The 22,798-nt window shown below is 45.7% G+C and overlaps 1 protein-coding gene across 2 annotated transcripts in view; it reads left to right on the top strand.

The window, feature by feature from the left end:
• The window catches only part of LOC136776429 (E3 ubiquitin-protein ligase Rnf220-like), a 99,776-nt gene that overhangs the window by 75,511 nt on the left and 1,467 nt on the right, over window positions 1-22,798 (top strand). For both annotated transcript variants that reach the window (XM_066731953.1, XM_066731954.1), the window contains 4 exons: window positions 21,390-21,658; window positions 21,742-22,012; window positions 22,095-22,549; window positions 22,635-22,709. In XM_066731953.1, coding sequence (XP_066588050.1) covers window positions 21,390-21,658; window positions 21,742-22,012; window positions 22,095-22,549; window positions 22,635-22,709 — 1,070 coding nt within the window. The remainder of the gene's footprint in view (window positions 1-21,389; window positions 21,659-21,741; window positions 22,013-22,094; window positions 22,550-22,634; window positions 22,710-22,798) is intronic.

The following is a 22,798-nucleotide window of genomic DNA, read 5'->3' as shown; positions in this document are numbered from 1 at the left end:
CAGAGGACTCGTTACGATTGGCTCGATCCTTTGGACGCTCGAGAAATACCCGAGGCCTTACGACTCTTCTTCAGCGGGTAATATCAGCCATCGGCTTCGTTCGCCATCCTTCGTGCAATACTCGTTGGATCGCCAAAGCGGAAAGGATTGCTGTTTCCCTCGGTCCCCGCGCAATCGCGCAGAAACAATAAGTTTCGTCGAAATTGGCCTCGATATATCGGAGGTGCTGGTGGTCGGAGTCTCGGTACGCGTGTTCCGGGTGTAGTTGGGTCGTTGTCACCAGGTATACATTCCCAAGTACAAAGTGACTGGCTCATAAAGCCCGTAAAATATTGCATTTGGCGCCACGAGCGGCCTGGCCGATCCTTAACCTCTCCGAAGTACAACCTGCGGCAAGATGATCGAAACCCTATCTCTGCCGGTACGCGTCCCTCGTACCCATTAGCTTTGCAATTTTACCATAAAAAAGAAAGAGCCGCTCGGTTCCTCGATCGTAACGATTAGTTTACGATCCGCGCCCCCTTTCGCGCGACCTGCTTCCCTTCTCCACTGACGCCGTTCGGCCGCTCCTGCGCGCCCTTTTTCCTCCACTTGAAAACCGCGCGCGCGGAAAACCTCCAACGGTCGCTCTGTCGAGAAACCAAAAATAGCAACGTGCTCGTTTTCTCTCGGTCGGAGCAACAGCTATATATATGTATGTGTGTACAGGAGGAAGATTTCAACTTGAATCATACATTTTGTTAACTGAATTTTTGTTACTCGACCAGTGAAATTCATCGGCATGGAAGGGCACTCGCGAATCGGTTGGATTTCTCTCGACACACCCAGTAGAGTGGCTGGGTCAGACCAGACCGGCTTGGTACTTTCTTGTAAATTGTATTAAAACGCCCGTCTTTTACGACCGTGTCAAACTACCTACACGAGCATTCTCGGGAGGAGAGGCAAAGCGGCAAAGTTCTACCGGGGGTTAGAGGCGGGAGGGAGGGGGGAGTAGAGGCACCAAACACGCAACACTTTATACGATCCACTCTGCATGTGCGAGCTCACCTACACACTCCTCCATCCCACATCCGATCGTTCGCGCTACACGGGAACATTCTCTCACCATTTTCACATTCTTATACGCGTTTCTCTCATCCGAGCAAGACGCGCGCTCTTCCCGCGCGCCACAGAGAAACCGCCACTATTTTTTTACCCAATCTTTCCCAGATAATCACGTAGCAAAATTAAAGGGGGGGGGGGGTCATTGTTGCTTATTTCTCCTCTCGCACGGTCCTGTCTTTTCCATCCTGTGCAGCGTTTCCCGTTCTTCAGCATCTCTTTTTACGAGGTTCGCCAGTTTTCTCACCGAGGCCTGCAGGGGAGTGAAAATCGCGTCACATACATGACGCGTCTACCCCCTTTTATTCTTCCTCCGATGTGCTCACGATATTGAAACTCGATTTTACGATCCATACCACCATCACCCTCCCCCCTTCTTTAACCTCTGCTCCGCCAGCCGCGACGTCTCTCGCTATATAAACTTTTATTCGCGAGTCCCCACCTCTCAACCCCTCTGAAAATCCCCCCTCCCCTATACCTACTTCGGAGCGCATTACAGCAATCAAACGTCCCGAACGCGGAGTATTTCCATAAAGAGTCAACCCTTTCTCGCGGATACCGCGATATTTTGTCAATTTCTCGTCGGATCGGAGCATTCTTTAAAATCATTACTCGTCGACATTAATGAAATTCCTGTCAAACGCTAGTTTTACGCGCGTGTATAAATCCAAGTGAAGAGGAGCGTGAAGTTTTATTTGCGAATATCAAGGATTCTTGATCGACAGGGGGGAGAAGCTGTAAGAGTCCCTCGGGTGTACTGGCGAAAGGGCGATTGAGCGTGAGAATAAGTGTCAGCCAGTGCAAACCTCGTGTTTTTCCTTTTCAGTCGAAGCATCTTCATTTGCAGCACGACTCCGATGCTTCTGGAAAATCCTCCTCGATATCTTCGAGCAGTAAAACTACTGGCTTCCGAGTTTCGTATGAGAGAAATAGCGAGAATTTGCAGTTTAAAGTCTGACGCTTTTGGAAGAGGATGAATCAGAGTTTTGTTTCAACAATGTTGAGAGGACGAAAGTTGCTAATGCATTATACGGTTCTTATGATTCGGTTGGTGGATTTTCAGGTGATTTACGAGGTTTCCTCCTCCCCCCGTAGTAGAGTTATGCAGAAGCGTACGCGTAGTCGGCAGTCGGTCGTAGTAGACTACCCTCGGAGTACGAGGAGGAGATGCCCTTGGTGGGTTTAGTAGCGTCGATTAGAGGCCTCTTAGGGGTTCTAAGGCCGCCCCCTGAGTGCCTACAAAGTGAAACGAACGAAAGGGTCCAGCTTGTTGCTCCTCTTCTCCACTTCTCGTTTCTGCCTGCTGCCTGCCTGCCTGCATCCTTTCAACTCGTAAAACACTCAAAAACAATCAAACACCCTTCCTCGTATCTTCGATTCTTCCGTTTCTTCCTTATTCCCCCGCGTCCCTTAATCTTATCAGCCAATTCTTCCATTCCTTCGACTCGTAAATCAGTGAAAAACAGCTTTCTCGTCTCGCTCCGAGCTTCTTCAGCAAGCTGTTTACTTTTATTTGTTTTTGACCAAATTTCACATTGACGATTAATCCAGAGAGTTTTAAGGAGAGGTTTCGCCGGTGGGTTTTATCAGTGACCATTGGTCGTAGATAGGATGCTTTTACACGTTTGTCCGAGAGTCATTGGCTATGGTCGATCCGACAGTAAGCCAGCCAAGAGAAAACATTCTCCGAAGTATAGGCGACCGGCGAGCACTTCTCTTCATTTATCCTCCACGACGGTCTCCTCCCTCCACCTTGGCTTTTACGGCTCGACTGGAAGGTGAGCACCGAAAGATACATCCTCGAGTAGTCCTGTATATATATCCATAAAAACAAAGAACGTACACTGGCCAAATACCGTTTCGAACAAACAACTGCTATTAATTAATGCCCCACTCTCTACTATATATATATATATATATAGTATACTCCCATTCACTCTCCTCTTTTCAGCCACGAGGAAGAAAATTTTTCAGCTAAAAGCTTTAAAAGATACCCCGCAATTGAACTGTCAAAACAATTGGAGAAAATTAAATATTACCACGCGATTATATCGTTATTATTGGCAAGAGGCATGCAATTAAGAGCTTTCATAACAGGGCAATTAATAAATTTCAAGTTGCTCTTCTTCGGTACGACTCGTTTGTTAGCCACCGCGCTGTCTTATGAAATTAAACGACCGTTTTGGGAATTTGTTGGAGAGGGGAGTAAGAGAGAGAGAGAGAGAGAGAGAAGAGTTAAGGTAGTTAGGCGAGAGCGTATCGACAGGGTGTCGGGTATCCAGCAATTATGAACGATCCATCCTAGCAAGCCTTAAGATCTCATCCCTTCGAATCTTCTCTCTCTCTCTCTCTCTCTCTCTCTCTCTCTCTCTCTCTCTCTCTCTCACTCGACGACTATAATATCTTCAGTCTTATCCTAATTATTATCCTCCTCCCTCTGACAATTTCTCGCATCGCGACGCTTCTGTGTGCCGGGTGTCGACCAATATTAAAGCCGACGAGAGTTTAATTTCCCCTGCACCGATTTTCCATTTTCCATTGCCAGAAACTCGAAGAAAATAAGCAGCGTTGCGAAAGGAATCGAGAAATTCTGAAAAATGGTCTCGATCGATCGATAAACGAAGAAGAGTAGTTGCGGCGATAATTTTATCCGGATTAACTAAATCGTAATAACCGCATTGGGTGTTTCACGCTTATCAATAATAAGCATAAGCTACTTATTGACGGGAAATCCCACATAACGAGCGATACGTTTTGATAGATCGCATCGATTGTTCGTCCGATAAGCCAAATAAAACACGTTCAATGAACATTCTACGCTCCATCTTTCGCCTCGTTTATTAAACTTAAACGATTCACAGGTTAAATGAAAAATTACTGACCTACATCATTTTTTACCGATAATCTGCCAGTCTACCTGCTTATTTTCAAGTGAGTAATGGCCCTTTTCCTTTCCAAGACGTTTTCCATTCGGGAACGGAAAAGGAAGGATAAAAATGCCTCGGATACCGATCCCATTGGCGTCGAACGAAAAATTTGCTCAACCTATATCTTAAAATTCGGCATCTTCCAAAAACATTGCGATAACTCTTGCACGAAAACTGTCTTATCGTTATTCCTGCGATAAATCGACAAATAGAGAAGAATAATTTACGAGGAAAGAACGTTTATAGCCGAATGATCGTAATACGGATTAAATTCAAGATTAACTCGAAGGGAATTGCGTAAATGCAAACGAAAGAGTTTTCATCTACGCCCATGTTAGCTTTTTGTCAAAAGCCTACGAGGAACGAGCAATTTTTCAAGGTAAGAAGAAATGAATTTTGTTTCTTTTGACGTCTCGAGAAAATGATGATAAGCTGGACGGATAGAGATTTTTAAGTCGCTACGCCAGTGTGTCACTGGCGGTGCAAGTACAATTGGACAGGTGTGTGCCGAAAACCGGAAGCCTTTGGATGAGTCGCGCATTATGCTCAATGGACCGACAAATTCGAGCTGTGTGACTTTTGACTGTATAATCCCACCTTGGCCCTTTCACGAGACTGGGAAAGTCTTTGTGCGAGGGACCACTGCTTTTCGAGCAGATACCTTCGGGAAACTTGGAAGCTGGGGGCGTAAATCACATCTCCCGAATCAATTGGGATTCCTCTTTATCCCACTCGACTACCATTCCTATCCAAATGCCCCCTCCCGAAATTCTAACGCATGCCAACTTTTCAGCAGCATCGCCGCAAATCGGACTACGTTTATCCACACCACTTTTTCCTTATTACCTCGATTACAGAACGATTGCATCATCCTGCGAGCATCGTTTGAACAATCATAGTTGGATTTATCAATGAACTGTTTAATATAAATTTTGCGGTTGGTGTTGAGAATTGGGAGGATTGGCGAAATAATCTAAATGTAAACGTGGCGTCGATTTACAGCGCTTGGCAGGATTTACATCTTTGATGAATCGCTTGATTAGCGGGGGCTCATATCGTTAAATAGGAAATACGTAATACCGGTAGAGGAGAAAGGGATGTTAGTTTCGAGGGCACGATTTCCAACTTTAATCGAGCCGACAAATCATATTTGCAAAGGAGTCTTAACAGCGATTGGGTTTGCCGTAGGCAGATATAAACAGGCAGAGTCCGCGCTTCCCAGCGTGGCGGTACATATTTATTTATGTAAAACCCAGCGATACCCGTGCCGGATATATCCGTCCAGGATACATTCGCGATTTATGGCGTGTCATTTTCCATTCTGCAAGGTTCGACGTGTAAATCATCGTGCGATTGTCCCCCTCCTATCTTCTACGTCCACAAAGTCACGCGACATGATGATACGTCAAAACGTATATGCTTTAATTTACCTCCTCCTCCTCCTCCTCCCAGTCAAACGGCAAACCACCATTTTCTTTTTTTAGAAGAAAACAAAAATAGTAGAGAATCACAGTTATCAAAGTCACACAATATTAACGAAATGATCATTTGGAGGATTGATCGAGCGAGGAGGCAAAGGGAGGAGAACGACTATACACATATACGCGTGTGTATGCATGAGAGAGAGAGAGAGAGAGAGAGAGAGAGAGAGAGAGAGAGAGAGAATGGGTGAGAGAGAGAGAAGCAAAAAGGGCCGCATTATGTCAGGATCGTGTCAATTACATTCGTTAATTTGTCGCAGTTGAGCTGGCCCACGTGGATATAGATTTCAAGCTGGCTGGGTGCTGACTGGCTCGCTGGCCGTAATCCGGAAACTGGCGGGTGAACATCTGTTTGACTGGGAGTCGTGTCGTTGACGAGGATCCGGCCCAACGTCACGGCTACTGACTGACTTTGCTTTCTCTCTCTCTCTCTCTCTCTCTCTCTCTCTCTCTCTCTCGCACGAACACATACACACATGCGCGATTTATCCACTACGCTCTCTACTCAGTTGTGCGCGCACTACAGAAGCACAAAAGCCCCGTGCTTTGTGCGTGCCTACAGATTAGTGGACTTGTATACAAAGTCATTCATAGGCCAGGCCGCCGGTTCTGGATGTTGTTGCATCATCCCCCCTCCTCCCCTATCCCACCTCCCCTACACCAATCACGATCCACACATTAGTCAGACGCCGCTCTCTCGGTCGACTCGACTCCGTTGTAGTTCACACCTATTTCGTGTTAGAATTATATTCGTAAACCGGTGTGCGTCACGTACCGCCGACGGCCCTCCTAAGGGGAGCGAAAACCACCCCATAATCTTGCTAATACAGATGTCAGCGGCATTCTAATGCAAGAAAAGGCCACCGAAGGGTGCACCAACACAAATTAAATTGCAGCGCTTCTTCGTCAGCGCGTATATATGTATACGCATGACTCTAATAGTCCATTGAAATTTACCCATCGATATCACTCTGTTAAATCGATGGGAAAGACTTGTTAGGCTTCCAAAGTTGAAACTCTCCTATACTCCGTATCATAGTTATGTGGAGCGTGCGAATATAAAGCTTGCGATCTGTATATATGTACTATTGACTTTTTGTTTTTTAAAGAGCTGCTTGTAAAATTAAAGAGAAGCTTTACACGATAATTGATCAATTGGTTGCGAGTTCCATTCGTCATAATTATCGAAATGTAGCGATTACGAGGAGAGCCAGCCAGGTTATCGGGAATCGCATGAAAGATTTGCCAAGTTAATAATCGTGTATTAAATGAACAGGTGAAATGAATTAATAGATAGCCGATAGATATGGTCGAATCGAATTTATCATAATTATGCAGTACGTCACCGTTGCATTGGCGGGGATGGAATTAGAGAGGAAGCGGGGTAAAGTGCATTGGCAATTAGCGATTGTCAAATGAGAGTGGAATAACGAAGCGAAAGTATGATCGTGGATGTCGGAAATTTGTGCGTGTATCGTATTGGGGATGTCGTTGCTCGGGGGTCGTCACTTCCCCCTTCGGCCCTTTTCCCCCTTGTCACCAGGCCGGGGGACCAGAGTAAGCCTGCCATAGCGCGTCAGGGCCACTATTAGTTCGTTCCTGATGGTGCTCTAGTGAGTTTCTCGCTGCGACGCCTTTTCCACCCTTGGAAAATCCAAAATTTAATCGAGTGTTTCTCTCTCTCTCAAAAACCACCGCAACGTCTCTTTCTCATGCAATCTACCCTAACGTCAATTTCGACTCTGAGGGACAAGAATATATTAAATCGTCGTTGATAACACTCTAGTGAGTTTCTCGCTGCAGCAACTTTTCCACCCTTGGAAAATTCAATCGCGTGCTCGGTGTTCTCCCAAAAACTACTGCAACGCTTCCTCTTCTCATGGAATGCACAATAACGTCAACTTGGATTCTGAAGGACAAGAGTAAATTAGTTCATTCTTGACGGTACTCTAGTGAGTTTCTCGCGCCGCAACATTTTTTCCACCCTTGGAAAATCGAAAATTCAACCGTATACCCAATGGCCTCCTAAATCCACCGTGACGTCTCCTTCTGGAATGTACCACAACGTCAACTTTGCCTTCTTGTGGAACTTTCACTGTGAGTATCTTACCTCCCCATTTGCCAGAGATTTTTCACTAGCGATGAGCGTCGATTGGCATTACAGCGACCTTTCGCATTTTTCCAAAGAACAACTTTTGCACGTCGATTTGACAAGACGATGCTCGCTGCCCGGAAATCGTTATCACCTACGCGGTGTCCGATTACGGTGGCTCGTAAACCGACGAGGCGAAAGTAGCTGGCTAGACGAGTACGTGTACGCTGGAAACCCGACCAGTTCGCTACGCGCCAACTATTCAAGAAAAACAACAAACCGTATACCTACTTTATTTCTCGCTCCGACAACCACAAATTAACCACTCAATGCGAGGACGATTCGTTTATTCTCCCGAGCTTTCTATATATATATATATACACGTAATAAACAGTTTTCGTTTGTTTCTTTTTACCTGTTTTTTAGCGAAATTCATGTATTATAATTTTCAATGAAATAATAATATGATAAGTGACGGAGTAACGCTGCTGGACGTTCACTTACGATAATGCGTCTGACACCCCTTTGGGAAGAGCCAGGTCTGGTTTATGTAATTGTTATTGCGATAACCAGAATAACAGGTACGACTCTTTCTGCATTATAAACTTCTTGGATATATACCGTCATCAATAATTCTGTATTATATTAACTGGATTGCGCGAGGCTTCGATAATAAATTCAAACGAATTTCCATGAATCTCACGGGTGCACAGTTTTATACTAAGCGCTCAGGAACTATATATATATATATAGTAATTGAATTTTGTTTTTGATTAAACGAGTTGCGATGTTTGTTCTCTACAGAGGGAAATTGTCGATCGGCGATATTTGTCAGGGAGCAACTCTGTGCTGCTTCTTTCTATTCTCTCCACACAATATGCGACTATCGTCACGTATATATCTCTGAAACAAGGATATCGTGTTCCGTTCATTATTCAAAACGCATTCGACACTGATAATCCTTTCCACGACGCAATACTCACTTTCGATTACTCCGATATTATCCCACTGAATCAACCGCGTTCTCGTCATTCGTCTTTCGAACGGTGATACGTAATTTGCCCGACTCGCGAGCGACCCATTCACCAGTAATTCTTAATATATTCCACTCGGGGTGGTGCGTGATTCGTTTTACGGGGGATAAGATCAAATGGACGGGATTTTAAAAAGTTTGGATAAAGTTTTAAAGCTATAATTAGTAGATAAATATAATAGCTGGGAGTAGCCTTTCCGGGAGAAAATGTTCTGGTAATTTTTGAGATTCTCCATGGCAAACGACGAATATAAGCGTTTATATAGATGTCGAGATTTCAGAAGCTGTAAACGGTATATGGCGTGTTGTAAAAGCGGCCTCTTTGATTAAGGGGACCCCGTAACATCGATACACACGTATAGAACCTTCGCCACGAATACCGCGCGAAGTCTTCCTTCCATTTTCGTATAAATTAGACCCCTCTCTATCTCGTTTCTTTTCTTTTTCCTTTTTGTTTTGTAAACCTCGCGACTCGTCGTGCCTTTAATTACGCGTCTATAAAACGAGACTCGCAGACTTTTTGGCGCTTTCTAGTACCATCGGCAACCGGTTCTCGGCTAAATCGCGCGCAGAATTATCATTTGCATGGACCGGGGAATCCCAAGAACTTCCTAGGAATCGGCAGATTCGACGCAAACTCGTCCTTTTGATGTAGCAAGATCTTTCAGCAGTTTTACGTTCTTGTCGAAGTCGAGTCGTGAAACGATCCTGCAGAATCGGGACCTTTGGCAAACATCTGGTGTGAGAGAGGGTGAGGAAGAAGGATCGAATAGAGAAGGATGAAGCACGGGAGTGGCGAGTGCCTCAGGTATGGCGGAAGGACGGAAAGAGAGTCGTTGTGGAAGATACACGCGGTGACCGTATGTGGATAGAAAAGGACACGGGGTGCAGGACTAGCGCGTGTGCGTGTAGGTAAACATGACGAGCATCGAGTTCTTTGATATCGCTGAAGCGTGAGGACGTTTTGGCAGACAGGCAGGCGCGGGTAGCATCAGGAGCGGTGCAGGAACAACACACGCACGCACGCACACACACATGGAGCAGTATAGCGGGAGTAAGAGGAACAGAGCGATGGAACTGTGGGTGGATGGACAGACCGGGACCAGTGAGGGGCTCTGGTTATGATTGTGATATTACAGTTGGTTTGTAGGCTCTCGGAATTTAATGCTCCCCTTTCCCCACCCCCTCCACCCTGCTTCCCTCCCTAACACCCCCTCTCGCACGGCTCTACGCGCTACGTTCTACGTGGATGCATGCCTGCCCATCAGGCCGCGAAACTGAGAGCTAATCAAACGGGCCAACCCGCTGTGCGAATATTAATTAAACTCTGCGTTACGCCTGCTGCACATTACGGACTATCCGAAAGACCGCCAACCGATCCCTGAGAAATACCACCCCCTTCGCGAAAAACCAACCTTAACCGAGTGACCTCCCGCCACATTACACGATATCATCAGCATCCTCCACAGCGATCTTCTTTATCGACCAGAACCGCGCAAATCATTCGGAAGAACGACTCTAATAGCGAGACGATACAGCGATAGCAGTAAAGCTTTCCGAGGCAGAAATTACAGTGAAGCGAGCAGCAGCAGCGCCAGCAAAACGGAGTTACACTTTTAACAGTCTTTCGCCTGATTATTTAAGACTGGACAGCGTTGTAATTGCCGGTTAACGAGCGATAAATCGATAGCGAGCGCGAAATCGAGCTGCGAGCGGCTATCGGGAATCGCGGGAGTGTCGAATAATTAGGGACAGATAAGAGGAACGTTAGCGGTCCTATAAGTATAGGCGCGAGAGAGATAAGGCTCCGGCGACGAGTTTAAAGTACAATCGCGATAAGCCTTGCTCCACACGCGTGTGTCTCTCTGATTCCACGAGCCTTCTTCTTCTTCTTCTACTTTCCTTTATTTTTCCTATTTATTACTGCTCCCAGGTATAGATGCACTTTATTTATCGCGTCCACTGCGAAACGGGAAAGACACCGCAGCTTTGTTACTCTAATTATATTATATTCCCTCGTATGCCTAAGACTCTGGTGCACGATGCTCGAGCTAACCAAAAATTTCAACGAATCATCGGAATAAATCTACTCGACAAATGGAAATGGAGTTTTTATTAGAGCGCAACGAGTGGATAGAGCGAGTCTCCGAAAAACCACCAAGCGTTGGCTACTGAACGATCTGGCAATATTGGCCGAGTATAGCTGATTAGAGGGGGGATAGGAGAGTCGTTTGGAATTCGAAGCGATAGAAGGATTCGCGTTGGTCGATTTCATACAATAATGTTCCTTCGATTCCACTTCATAAAACAGGTCTGATCGAGGACTCTCGCGCTATGTAGCCGCGGTGCTCCTGTATAAACTGCACAATACATCCACGGGCTCAGTTTCCCCCTTTAACTTGAAACCTGCAACTTATTCAGCAGGATAGCTCTGTCTCCTTATATACATATAGGAGCGAGATAGAGAGACTCGGACTAGCCAATAACTAACGACTCCTTCAGGATCGGTAAATCCTTACGGTTCTCCCTGAAACTCGCTCCTGTTATACCACGGTCATCCGATTGGCCCTTTCGAGAAGCAGGTTTTATCCTTCTTCGTCCCGTAACTCTCGTTCATAACCTAGGCCACTTTCGAAGATTCTCACCGGTCTATCGGATTAAAGGCGAGGCCCGTGTTATTTTCGCCGTGTGCGAAGGGGAGTTTGCAATTTTGGGAGGAAGCGAGATTGACACCGCAAGGATGAGTCTGGTACGTGTTGTGGGGGGGAGGGAAACGGGTTGCACGTTTGCTGCAAATCAGTTTTGGAGAGGCCACGCGAATCGAGTAGCGTGTTGCTGCTGCCGCGGGCCCGTATCGCCGGTGATCCGTGGCGGAATATGCGCGATAAGCCGGAATAACGATGGCTAATGGAACGCCCGAGCAGCAAAGCCAGCTTGCCTGAAAGCGACCCGCCGCAAATGCCCAAGGCATCGAACCATCGTCTCGCAACTCAATCCACACTCGTCCATCCGCTTTAAGAAATTCTACCGATTCTTTGAAAAAATAGGCTTTGCCAAATCGTAGCGAGATTTCGAGGGAGGAGTTGTGGGAGAGACTCGAATTCCTGGAGGAACGGTGTAAATTGCGATTTTTACTGGTTATGCTCGTTGCTGGGATTGCTGTATTATTATCGAGTTGTGTTCTGCAGTTATTTGCCAATATCTTACCGAACGAGTTATTACGAGCCAACGGCTCAGTGATCGCTGTCGAGACTCTGCAACAAGAACCAAACGGCTTGCAGAGTTTGGCGAACCACTCGTCGTTTGTCTCTCCTTCGAAATCGAATCCAGCGCACAGTAGGAGCTATTGACCTTTCTTATTGGACTAATGAACATCATTCCGCGATACATTAGCGGATATGCTTCGACTTATTGCACTCATCCCTGCTACATGGCTCTGCGCGTTTCAATCTTGCGGATGAATCGCTCGTCATCCGCGCTGCTCTCCTTTCGCCATGCAATGATTCTCGAGATGGGTCCTTCGGATCGCCGAATCTCTCGATTAATCGATACACACATTTATATATATATATATATATATATATGCCATTGGATCACGTGTCTTCTCCTTGAATTTGCCGTAGGTTATCGAGGGGGGAAAATGAGGTTGGGTGGTGAAAAGCGAGTATAGTTGCGATTTGTGGTGAAAACGGCAGCCTTAAGTGGAGAGGGCACTTGTATAAAGCGGCGCGATGATATATAAGGGATTTGTCTCCTTGGCAACGTCATACGTCATGTCGCAAATATTAACTCTGATACAGGCCATTCATTCACTTAATTACAAACAGCCGTGATTTAAGGGAGTCGAGCGGCAGGGGGTCCCAGCCAGGACTATGTCGGTAGGTGTCCAAGGTGTAGCTCCGATACTCCGTCTACCATTCTTTACGATCCCTCATTTACACAACAGGATCCAACAGCAGCAGCAGCATCCAGTTTGTCCAACTGATTTCCTTCCAATCTAACTCTCTCTCCACCACTTCCTATCTTTCGTCTCTATAATATACCCGCATGTCTCTTCTGCGTAAGCACTGTAAACCCTTCTACATGATAAATTAAAATCTTTATTTTTCTACAATCCGATATTCACTCATTCAACTGATATAACTTCATTTTATTAGCATACATCGTCATTTCGCAAAACCATTTTCATAGACTTGTGCGAGGAATCCGACGTGACCTCGAAGTTTATTGTATCTTTAAAGATCCCCCCTCTCCCCCTCTCCCTCTCTCTCTCTCCTTCAAAAGCAGCTAGGATAGGCCAGCTAGGATACACGGAGGAATAATGTAACCAGCAGGACAGATGTTATTAAATTACCAGTCCCGGTGTGTGTAAAGTATTTATCGCGGGCCATAAATGAGCGTCGTAAAACTACATTGACCAGCCAGAGAAATTTGTATGTATGGGATTTCGCCATCCTTACACGCAGCTTTATGTAGTTTCGTCATTGCACTGCCTCGAGGAGGAGAGTCGCCTAACCTAACGAATCCTGAAAACTACGATCCTTCATAATCTCGAGAAAATCCTCAAACTCCCACGTAAGCCACGAGCGGATCGCGGAATTTTATTGTTTCTCGAGCTTCGATCGTTAAACTCGATATATTATCGAGCATTATCAAGCATTTCTTGCACGGTGAACAGTTGGAAAGAAAAGATGTACGAGGCGTTTCGTTATCTTGGTAATAAAACGATGCCAATAAAAATCTGTTTTCTCGGTATAGACAAGAGCGAGAGAGAGAGAGAGAGAAATAAATAAATAAATGTTGGCATTTCAACACGAGTCATTTATGGAAATAATTAATCGACGTTGCGAGATTTCTCGTTAATTGGTTTCGAAATGAGCGATATGGCAATCGGAGTGATTTTCGGTAGAATTTGCGATTTCGGGAAGGGTCGAGAGAGTCTCGCGCGCTCACCACGTGGGTGAGCTTGAATTTAAGTTGCGGAGGGCAAAACGTCGTTTGGAAAGGACGAAACGGGGCCAAGGAATGTCTATATGAAACTCGGTGACGCGTGATTCTGCACATCGACCAAAGGAAAGATTACCATCGCCGTGCCTGATCCCCGTCGATTTTCTTTTTGCCAAAACTCCCAAGCCGGAAAGTCCTTTGATATCGAGCCCCAAGGCCGACTCCGACGCTGCGCAACTTGCCCTCGCTCGCTACTCCGCGAAAGCCACACACGCTCCTCGTCCTTTCTGACCAATCTCGCGCGCTCAGCTTCGACTCTCAACGCGTTCCAACAATATCCTTCGTCCTCTCTCTCTCCCCCTCTCTCGTATCAATTCCGTTTAATCGAGCATTCGAATATAATTTTATCACTAATTTTATCCCTGCTCCGTCAACTTTTGCACTTTTACACGCACAAAATGCTGTAACATTTCAGGCTGTTTCCCTCTTCAAGGTTAACGAGTTTTTCATCTCGTGCTGCGCGAGCTCTTCTTCCTATACTATAAGCCATCCCTGTGTCCCGGACGCAACAACATCCGACGAGATCGTTCATCGGGCTCCCTTACACCCTTTTTGTCGAATATGAGAAGAAACCTACCCCCCCCCCCCCCCCATCCCTTCTTCATCCTACCAGATCCAGGTATCTCCCGTAAACGAGACCCTTGACATGCTGGCCTATGCATTCTACGCAATTTTCGGGACACGCGAGTCAAGCCACCCCCTAATTGAACTTTACTACCCTCAACTTCTATAAAACGAAACAGTCACCTGTGCTCCCAGCTCCAATGAGCAATGTTTTGCCTTATCCAGAGAGGCTCGTATAATTTCAGAAAAATAGCTGTATTTATATACGCGATATAAAACATAGATCGCGGTAAATACTTTTATCCTAGATTCTTCTTACCGAGAGTGGTCTGAAGAATTTAAGGTTAAACTGCTTCCCACCGTGACCCGCGTGACACAATTTATATTATAAACAGAGTTTAACTTGGCAAGAGTAAGCAAATAGTGTAGAAATAATAATGAGCTGAGTATAGAATAGCGATGTATGGTGGGAAGAAAGGGTAATTTTCAAGACTACCGGAGACCTCTGCCTTCGAAGATAATGATGAAATATTTGTGCAAGCGTGTATGGGGATAAAAGAAGACGACGCGGTGCTTTGAGAAAAGACAGGGTAAAGCGAATTGCCGCTGCCATATACTCTGGTATGCATGAAAGCTGCTGCTCCTTAACTTCCTCTTATGGCTTCCCCCATGCCCTCCTCCTACCTTCCTCACTTCCCTTAGATTCACCAGACTCGATCCTCGACAACCCTAACTGCCAACCTTACGTCTCTCAACAAAAACCACTTGGGTGACAACGACAAACTTTTCCTACACTGCACTATAACTTGGAAATGTTTAACATCAGGATTAAATGGAAAATAATGGTGAAATTTGAATAACATATCTAAATCTGCAGTAACAATTTGGAAAGTTATACGTCCAAGCTTGTGCGTATCGGAGTCATCAAGGTTATTTATTGGAAAGCAGTTTGATTTTGAGTGAAGGACACGAGGCTTTATATGTATATAGCGCAGGTATGTATATATAGTAGTGGTATAGAAGGAGGAAGAGGAAGAGGGTTAAAAAGGCGCCCGTGGGGTAGCAACAGCTCGGCTTGTATAAAGCCGTTATCGTTTCATTACGCGCAGTTAAGCCGGTTAATTGTTAAGAATGCGCGCCGTCATTGTTTCCAGGGCTGAACTTATTAATAAAACAGCCATTGCGGGGCCGTCAAAGGCCACGGGGATCCACCGCAAACGACTCGATCGTAATCTCGTGGCTCGAAACGGAAAAGCCGTCGAGTATGGCGATTCACGAGCACCGGCTTCTGCCTATCTAAGGTGTTACTCCTTATTTAAAGTGTTATTTCCCTTCCACAAACCAACAATTAGCCATCGTTATTCGCTCAAAGCGCGTCGTTACCAACACTCCACAATGAGACATTCCTCGCTAATAATTGAATAATACAGAGGAGCATTCGACAAATTGTTACGATGATAAACCATAAGCTGGACTCTTTTTCAAATTATGTGGGAATAAAAGGATCATTGTAGCTCGAGCCTCCTGCAATTGAAAGCTCCAAGACAAATTCTTGAAAGAAATTTTAATTTTCTGTCGCTCTTCGAGAAATTAAACAATGTGCGAAAAATAATCGCAAGAATATATATCTAGCTAAAGATCTTTCGTAAGATCTCATAATTCATATCGCGGTTGACGCAGATGGCTGCTCTTTAAAAATCGCTCATTACTGATTATTAATATTCATTATCCATGAATTATTGATGACGCGGATGAAGCAATTAGCTGTGATGGTTGGAGATACAAGAGAAACTTAATAGTGTCGATTTTTAAAGTCGCCAGTCATTGGTGGAGCACCGAGTCGAGGCAAATCAGGATCCTCGGTTGGCCTCGATTAACGCGTTTATTACGGGAGGCTGGTAAAAAGATGAGAAATGGGGAACGCGTGTCGAGACATCGACACCTAAATAACGCCAATCCACCGGGCATCCACTATCCGGTGTAATTAAGCTGCCGCATCATTCCCACCAGTGGACGACCAATCAACTTTTAACGCCTCGCTTGCAAACTTACGACAGCTCGCTTTCTTCTTTCCCCCCCCCCCCCCCCCTCTGTCTCCCTCTCTCCATTTTCGGCACCTGCGAAATTTTCTCCTCCTTTCTCGTAACTCTTCATCCTGTCCTCACCGGCACTCATCCCTAAAGACCAATTTATTTTTTAACCAATTTTAAAATATTTGCATCGCAAACTTTCAAATTTAACGATTGAAAATATGAACGATCTTTCGCTCGGCGTTCTTCATCCTCTATCGAACGAAAGGCGTAGAGTTTCCATATCTTCGTCAATAGTTGTAAATGAGAAATTTTGTGGAATTCGAGGGAATTGAAAAATAAGCTCGATGGAAGGTGAGAGGGACGGTTAAAGATACATTCGTCACGTGGTCGTAAAAGTAGTAGCAGGGATTTTCCGATTGTACCAGAGGGGGCAGGGGGCTGTAAAGGGGTGAAGTGGTGCGAGGTGGAGGGGGTGAAAGTTTCGGGAAGCATAAGCCAGCCACCCCATAGAGAGAGGACAACAGTTGTGGTTAAATGCCTGACGTCTGGCGTGGTGGGCCAACAACCCCCGCCGAGGACCTCGCGAAATTCGAGTCTCGCCGTTCTTTCTCGTCCACGAAAGGGTGGATAGGTGTCCCAGTGGAGGTTATTTCATTAAAAGCGGATTAGCCTGGACGGGCTGGCCCGTAACGACTGCATCGCCAACGACCAGTCGCCATATTTGACGTTAACTAATTGCCCTCTCAGCCTCAATTACACTCGCACCATCGTCAAAGATATCCAGCTAATGGCTCACGCTCCCCAAACATATTCTCCAATTTTCTAACAATTCGATCGAATCTCGATCGATCTTCCTTCCCGCGAATTTTCATTTGGGATAACAAATGCAAGGCCAGTGGTATATGAGGGAGAAATGGCGCGAGGCATCGGCACCCCTTTGAGGCCGCGCAGCCCTCGGAGTTGGCACTGATTTTCTCTATTAAATCACGGAGAGGCGGTCGATGTGCGCCAGGAATCCAAATCGGGCTATAAAATTCCTGGCCGCCGGGCGAATCTCCAATTGCGTCCAAATGTCTTTGGCCCACCCCAACCATCGCACCTGAAAACGCTCGTAAACGAAAAATATCTTTGAAATTCACTCGGCGTGGCTTTTGTCGGAATTTTTTTTCTCGGAAAACTGTGAAAATATGTAAATAGATTTATCGTGCCTGATTTAATTTTTTTCAATATCAATAAAGTTTCTTTATTGAGAATCGATCGAGCCTATTATTGGATTTGTGATAGGTATCGTGATTTTGGAATTATTATCACAAAGAAATCTGGATGTAGCGTCGTTTTAAGAGGTTTTCCGGGCTGTCGGATTGGCGATAGATTCATAAAGGCGGGTTAGCGTTATGAGTGGTTGGAAATCGAGGATAGGGCGAAAAAAGGAGCATCAACGAGGGGGCGTTATTCTTATCGCGGGCTTATCGCCTTCGCGTGACCGGAAGGGCATAAAGAACGACGCGTAATTCCGCACACGAGCTTCCGTTCCCTGACAGATTGCCAAAATCCCGCGCGGTGCTTTTACACGAGCTTTTAACGCAATCCGTCAACGGACAATTTGCTTTTCACCAGATAACTTCATTCGCCACTCTTAATTGCTTTAGCACCGATAACGCAATCATATATATATATATATATATGCATGCAACGATTAACGCGTCACACTTCTGACGTAGAGAATAAGAATTGCACGAGATTTATATCGATGGTACATCGAGAAGACAATGAAAAGGTGGAGGAGGGGTAGGAGGAAATATCGCGAGAGGGATGCAAAATAATGAAACGATTCGGTGAGAATCCAGTGGCAGTTTCGCGCGACTCATTGCTTCAATATCGCGATAGAATGGAAGGGACGTATTTTGCAGGAGCCCGCAGCTGCTGCTAGGCGAAGGGCATATTCTTTTAATTAAAGATACGCGACCGCTCTATCTCGCGCCGCTCCTAAAGGAGACACCAAAGGGGCTAAGTGTAAATGATAGCGTGCGCAGTTATGGTCACTGCCGATGAGATAGACTCGCTGAAAAGACCCACCATTGTGTGTTGCCACTTTCTCCCCCTCCCCACTCCCCTCTTCGCAAGAATAAAATCTACCAGCAGAAAGAATAAATAAAGAGCGAGATAAGGGGAGGGCGCCGCTCTCGATAATAAGGAGAGAAAAGCAAACTTCTCGCGGGAGAAACAGAGATGGAGGATATCATTGAAGGAAAATCAACGTCTTCGAAAGATTCGCGTGTGAGCTTAGAATTGGAATTAATGAAGGGAGTTGGAATTGGAGTTAGAGGGAGGGGGTGTGGTTTAACCTGTGTGAAACTTTGAACCTTTCACTGTGTTCCGCTGCTTTCGTTAATAATGTCAGTGGACGAGGCAGCTTAAGAGCGAATCACCCCTTTCCGGTATCCGATAAGATAAGGCGTCTACGAAACGACCTTCTAAGATTCTCCCTGAATGAACTTGCGATACTGTGGAAGAAAAAAGGGTGAAAAGCTTCTAACAGGATAATTCGACAATAATCTAAACTTTGTATAGCTCGTCATGGAAAAGCGAGAGTAGATTTTTTGTTATTTTTCTGAATGTTAATGGATATAGGAAGGAGTATAGTAGGGAGTATCGAATTTTATGGGAGGTAGATGCGAACCGATTGTGGAAAGAGAAGAAGTGGAGGAAGAAGAAGAAGAAGAATCCGGCGCGCGACAGCCTCGTTCGTTTTGCTTGGGGAATCGAGTTTTTCGAGCTACCGTACGCCGCCTCCTTCCGCTTCTATTCTCTCTCTCTCTCTCTCTCTCTCTCTCTCTAGCTAGCTCCTCTCCTCCCTCTCCATCGTTTATTTGGAGAATGCCCGAGACGGCATTCTCCAGCCGTTTAACATATCCCATAGTCGTCCAGCAAGAGAGCCGGGTTCTTTCTCCCTGCTCCCTTCTTATTCCCCCTCGTGCACCCCTCCCCCACCCCTCTCTCTTTGTCCTCCGAAGGACCTCCGAGCGCCTCCGCTCTTCTTTTCCCCTTTCAATTAAGTAGCCTCGCAAATTTATGTCCAAGTCCGCGCCTCCACTCTATTCGATATTCTCTCCTCTCGATCCTTTATTGAAAGAAACAGCCGCCCTGCGCTCGCACTTCCCACAACCACCTTTCCTATATATATACATACTTACTCTTATTTCACACCTATCGTCTGTTTTTATTTTTGTTTTCTTTTTAAGTCCCTTCTCTTTCAATTCTCGATACGTAAAAAGTCCATTGAAAAATCGATATATCAATCGAGCACTCTCGTTCGTTCTCGAAAAATCTCGAATACTTCTCTCGTGGTGCTTGATGTCGAAACCGGAAGCAAAACTTCTCGCGTCAGCAATGTTTCTACGATGGCAGTAGCAGCTTATTTTCAACACTGTCCCGGTAAAAGAAATGAAAACAACAGGAGATATCCGAGAAAGAAAAAAATCGCTGCTAGAATAATACCGGCGAGGACACATTTGTCAGGCGAACGGCTGGAAAGAAACACTCGACTAACTTTCCACATTTCAAACAGTTTTCGGGCCGGACACCGCGATCAAATAAACTCCCTTGAAACCTCCCATCTGGAACTATTTTTCGAGCTGACGTTCAGAATTCTCGGGTCTCGCTATACGCAAAAATCCGGTTAAATTAAAAGAGCGCGAGAGAAATAAGAGGAGGAGAAGTAGAGTCTCAAGAATGGAATTGGCTTTGAACGCCAGCTATAAGACCGTATTGTGTATTATAGTCCGTTAATATTTAATATATGTTAATTAATTTCAACCTGTTCACGGTTTTAATTGGCGCTTTCTTCGATACTCCTGCGCGAGTTAAAATTGTAAAATCATCATTAGCATTGAGAGGATGGCTCTGAATAAATGATTGGGCTTATTATATATATATATATATATATATATATATATATATAGCAATCGGTTAATAATACCCGGCTGAGAGCAGAGTTGGGACATTTAATACGTTATCATCGAACGATTCCGGTAATTATTCGCAATAAAATAGTTGCATTTCAGCGCCGACCGACCGAGAAAACTCGGTATTCCTTCCTGCGGATTATTACACGCAAAATTACCAAGAACCGGAATCTCGTGAAATCGCGCGTGCAATTACACGAGTTTAATTTAATCAAAGACAATATTTATTAATGGAGATCAAACGGCCTCTCGCGTTATAGAATTTCACTCGGTGGTGTTAATTCGCCGAGTTGTCAGGCTTCGCCGAGTAAGCTGCGATTAATTTCATAATGTTTCGCGAGCCGGAATATTAGATGAGATAATCGCGGAAGTGATTATTTAATCGGATTAAAGGCGACTGCTCATCGAGGAAAGTCGTCGGTCGCGAATTATTTTGCAATCGATACTGAAAGCGAGAATCTCCGAGAGTGAGTCACGTGACACTTCCTGGTGTAACCAGAGAGTCGTGTTTTCTGAACTGGACTGGAGGAGACTTTCTGGGTTCTCGCTCGAGTGTTCGGTAGCCCTCGAGAGGCTTTCGGCACGCGGTACGCCGCAGAAATACAAATAAACTCACTCGAGCAGCAAGAAGTCTCCCAGCTGGTCCGACCTAAGGTATTCTAGCCATTTAGATTTACCCAGAAAATTATCGAAGACATCTACATTTTGTCTTCGTTCGCAGAGACCCAGTCCTTTCTAAATTCACCACTTGAATATTTTTCCATTTCTCACTGTGTGCTAGAAAACTTTGGCTTTTTCTTCAAAAGATGCCAGGAGTATAAAACAGCTCGGGGTAGTAACGAGATTTAAAAAGTATTCAACTCGCCATAATTATAGCTTACGCAAACGAGCACGGGGAATTTTACATTAAGCGTAAAAGCGTCGCGTCGCCAAGCCACAAAACTGGCGAGCCTCGTTTACCCACGATTTATCGCCTTGTAAAGCATAAAATAAAAATGAGTTTCAACGGGACTTATGCTACCCGATTCGTTTTATCCACACACTGTACTTCTGTCGAATCTATTCTCGTATCCACCGGCACGAATCCTCCATTTGCGACATATTTGTCTAAATTTCACGTAATATCTGGGAAAAATAGCGAGATGGCTTAATAACGATGGTCGTTTGGTTCTTTGTGCTGTTTCAGGCAAGAAAAAGTTCCCGTCGGATCCGTCCTGCTGTCCGGTATGCGGGGTGACCGTGCGTCCTCAGGAACTCGAGCAGCATTTTGCACAGGAGTTGGATCGGCTATACAAGGTATCCTCGGCGAATTCTCGACCACGGCCACCGAGATCCACTCTGCCCCCTGGTCATCCGGATCATCCTCATGGCCCGATGCTCCACGCGCCCTCCGCTGCCGACGGCACGCCTCAAGGAAGGTGGGAAACTTACAAGAGGATCAAAGCTAACAGACAGGTATAAATCGATTCATTTCTCCAATTACATTGCTCAAGCATCATTTTTCCCCTCACGATGAGCTTCGATCTTCAATTTTACAGGCGAGAATCCGAGTGAAGAATCGCAAGAGAAAAGCGGATGAGCCTTCGTGTCCGGTTTGCAGCGAGCGATTGTCGGGAACACCCGAAGAGCTTAACCAACACGTGGAGAGATGTCTGAACAAACACAACAATGGAAATCCAGCCGGACAGAATTCCAATCTCGATGACGAAGAGGTCGACGTCGAAGGGGACGCTGAGACCTTTGAGGAATACGAGTGGGCTGGCCAAAGAAGAGTTCGCGCCACTTCCATGCTGGTCGGTGGCTTCTCAGGTTGGTACACAGGATTCTCGAAATGATCTCGGTTTCAATTTTTTCGACGCGGAAGTTAATTTGGCGATTGGTACACTTTTAGCGGCGGGACTGGCGACGTCGTCGAGTAGCCGGAGCGGTGCAGGCGGGGGTGGTGGGGGCGGTGGTGCTCAGGAGGACGAAGACGTCGATCTGGTGGTGGACGGCGACGATGTGGCCGAGTTTGGACCGGCACAGTACTCCGAGGCCGACGTGATTGCGCCGCGGATCGACGGAACTCCTCGGGAACAGAAGGAACGCGACGCCCTCAGGGAGGCAGTAATATCCCCCAATGCACCTACGTCCCACACCCCCGACCAATCCACCAATATGATCGAGGTCAAACCTGAGCCTGGTACCACCACGCTTACGGAGCCCGACGACGGCCTCTCCGCCACCGTTACTTCCGGCTCACCCAGAAGGGACGGCGACACCCCCATCATCGAGGCTCTCAGAGGCCGCATTCGAGAACTCGAAACGGAAATGCGTGGCCAACCTTTCAAATGTCTCATTTGCATGGTAAATCACTTTTATCCCTTTGTCAGCATTTGTCATTTGTCATATCAATTAATTTACTAATTTCTTCCGATCATTCTGCTTGCAGGAACAGTACAAGAAACCAGTGACATCCGTCTGCTGCTGGCACGTACACTGCGAACAATGCTGGCTTCACACACTGGTGAGTTCTCGACTTTGCATACACTATTTTATTTGTTTGTATTATCAAGCAGCACTGGATACTGTTTTCTAAATGAGGAGAATCTATTG

This window comes from Prorops nasuta, unplaced genomic scaffold (assembly GCF_024137725.1).
Source record: "Prorops nasuta isolate Cenicafe-Biocafe unplaced genomic scaffold, Cenicafe_Pnas_1.2 PNAS00009, whole genome shotgun sequence".
Lineage (NCBI taxonomy): Eukaryota > Metazoa > Arthropoda > Insecta > Hymenoptera > Bethylidae > Prorops > Prorops nasuta.
Note: the sequence above shows the minus strand (reverse complement) of the source record. Positions and strands in the feature narration are given on the sequence as shown.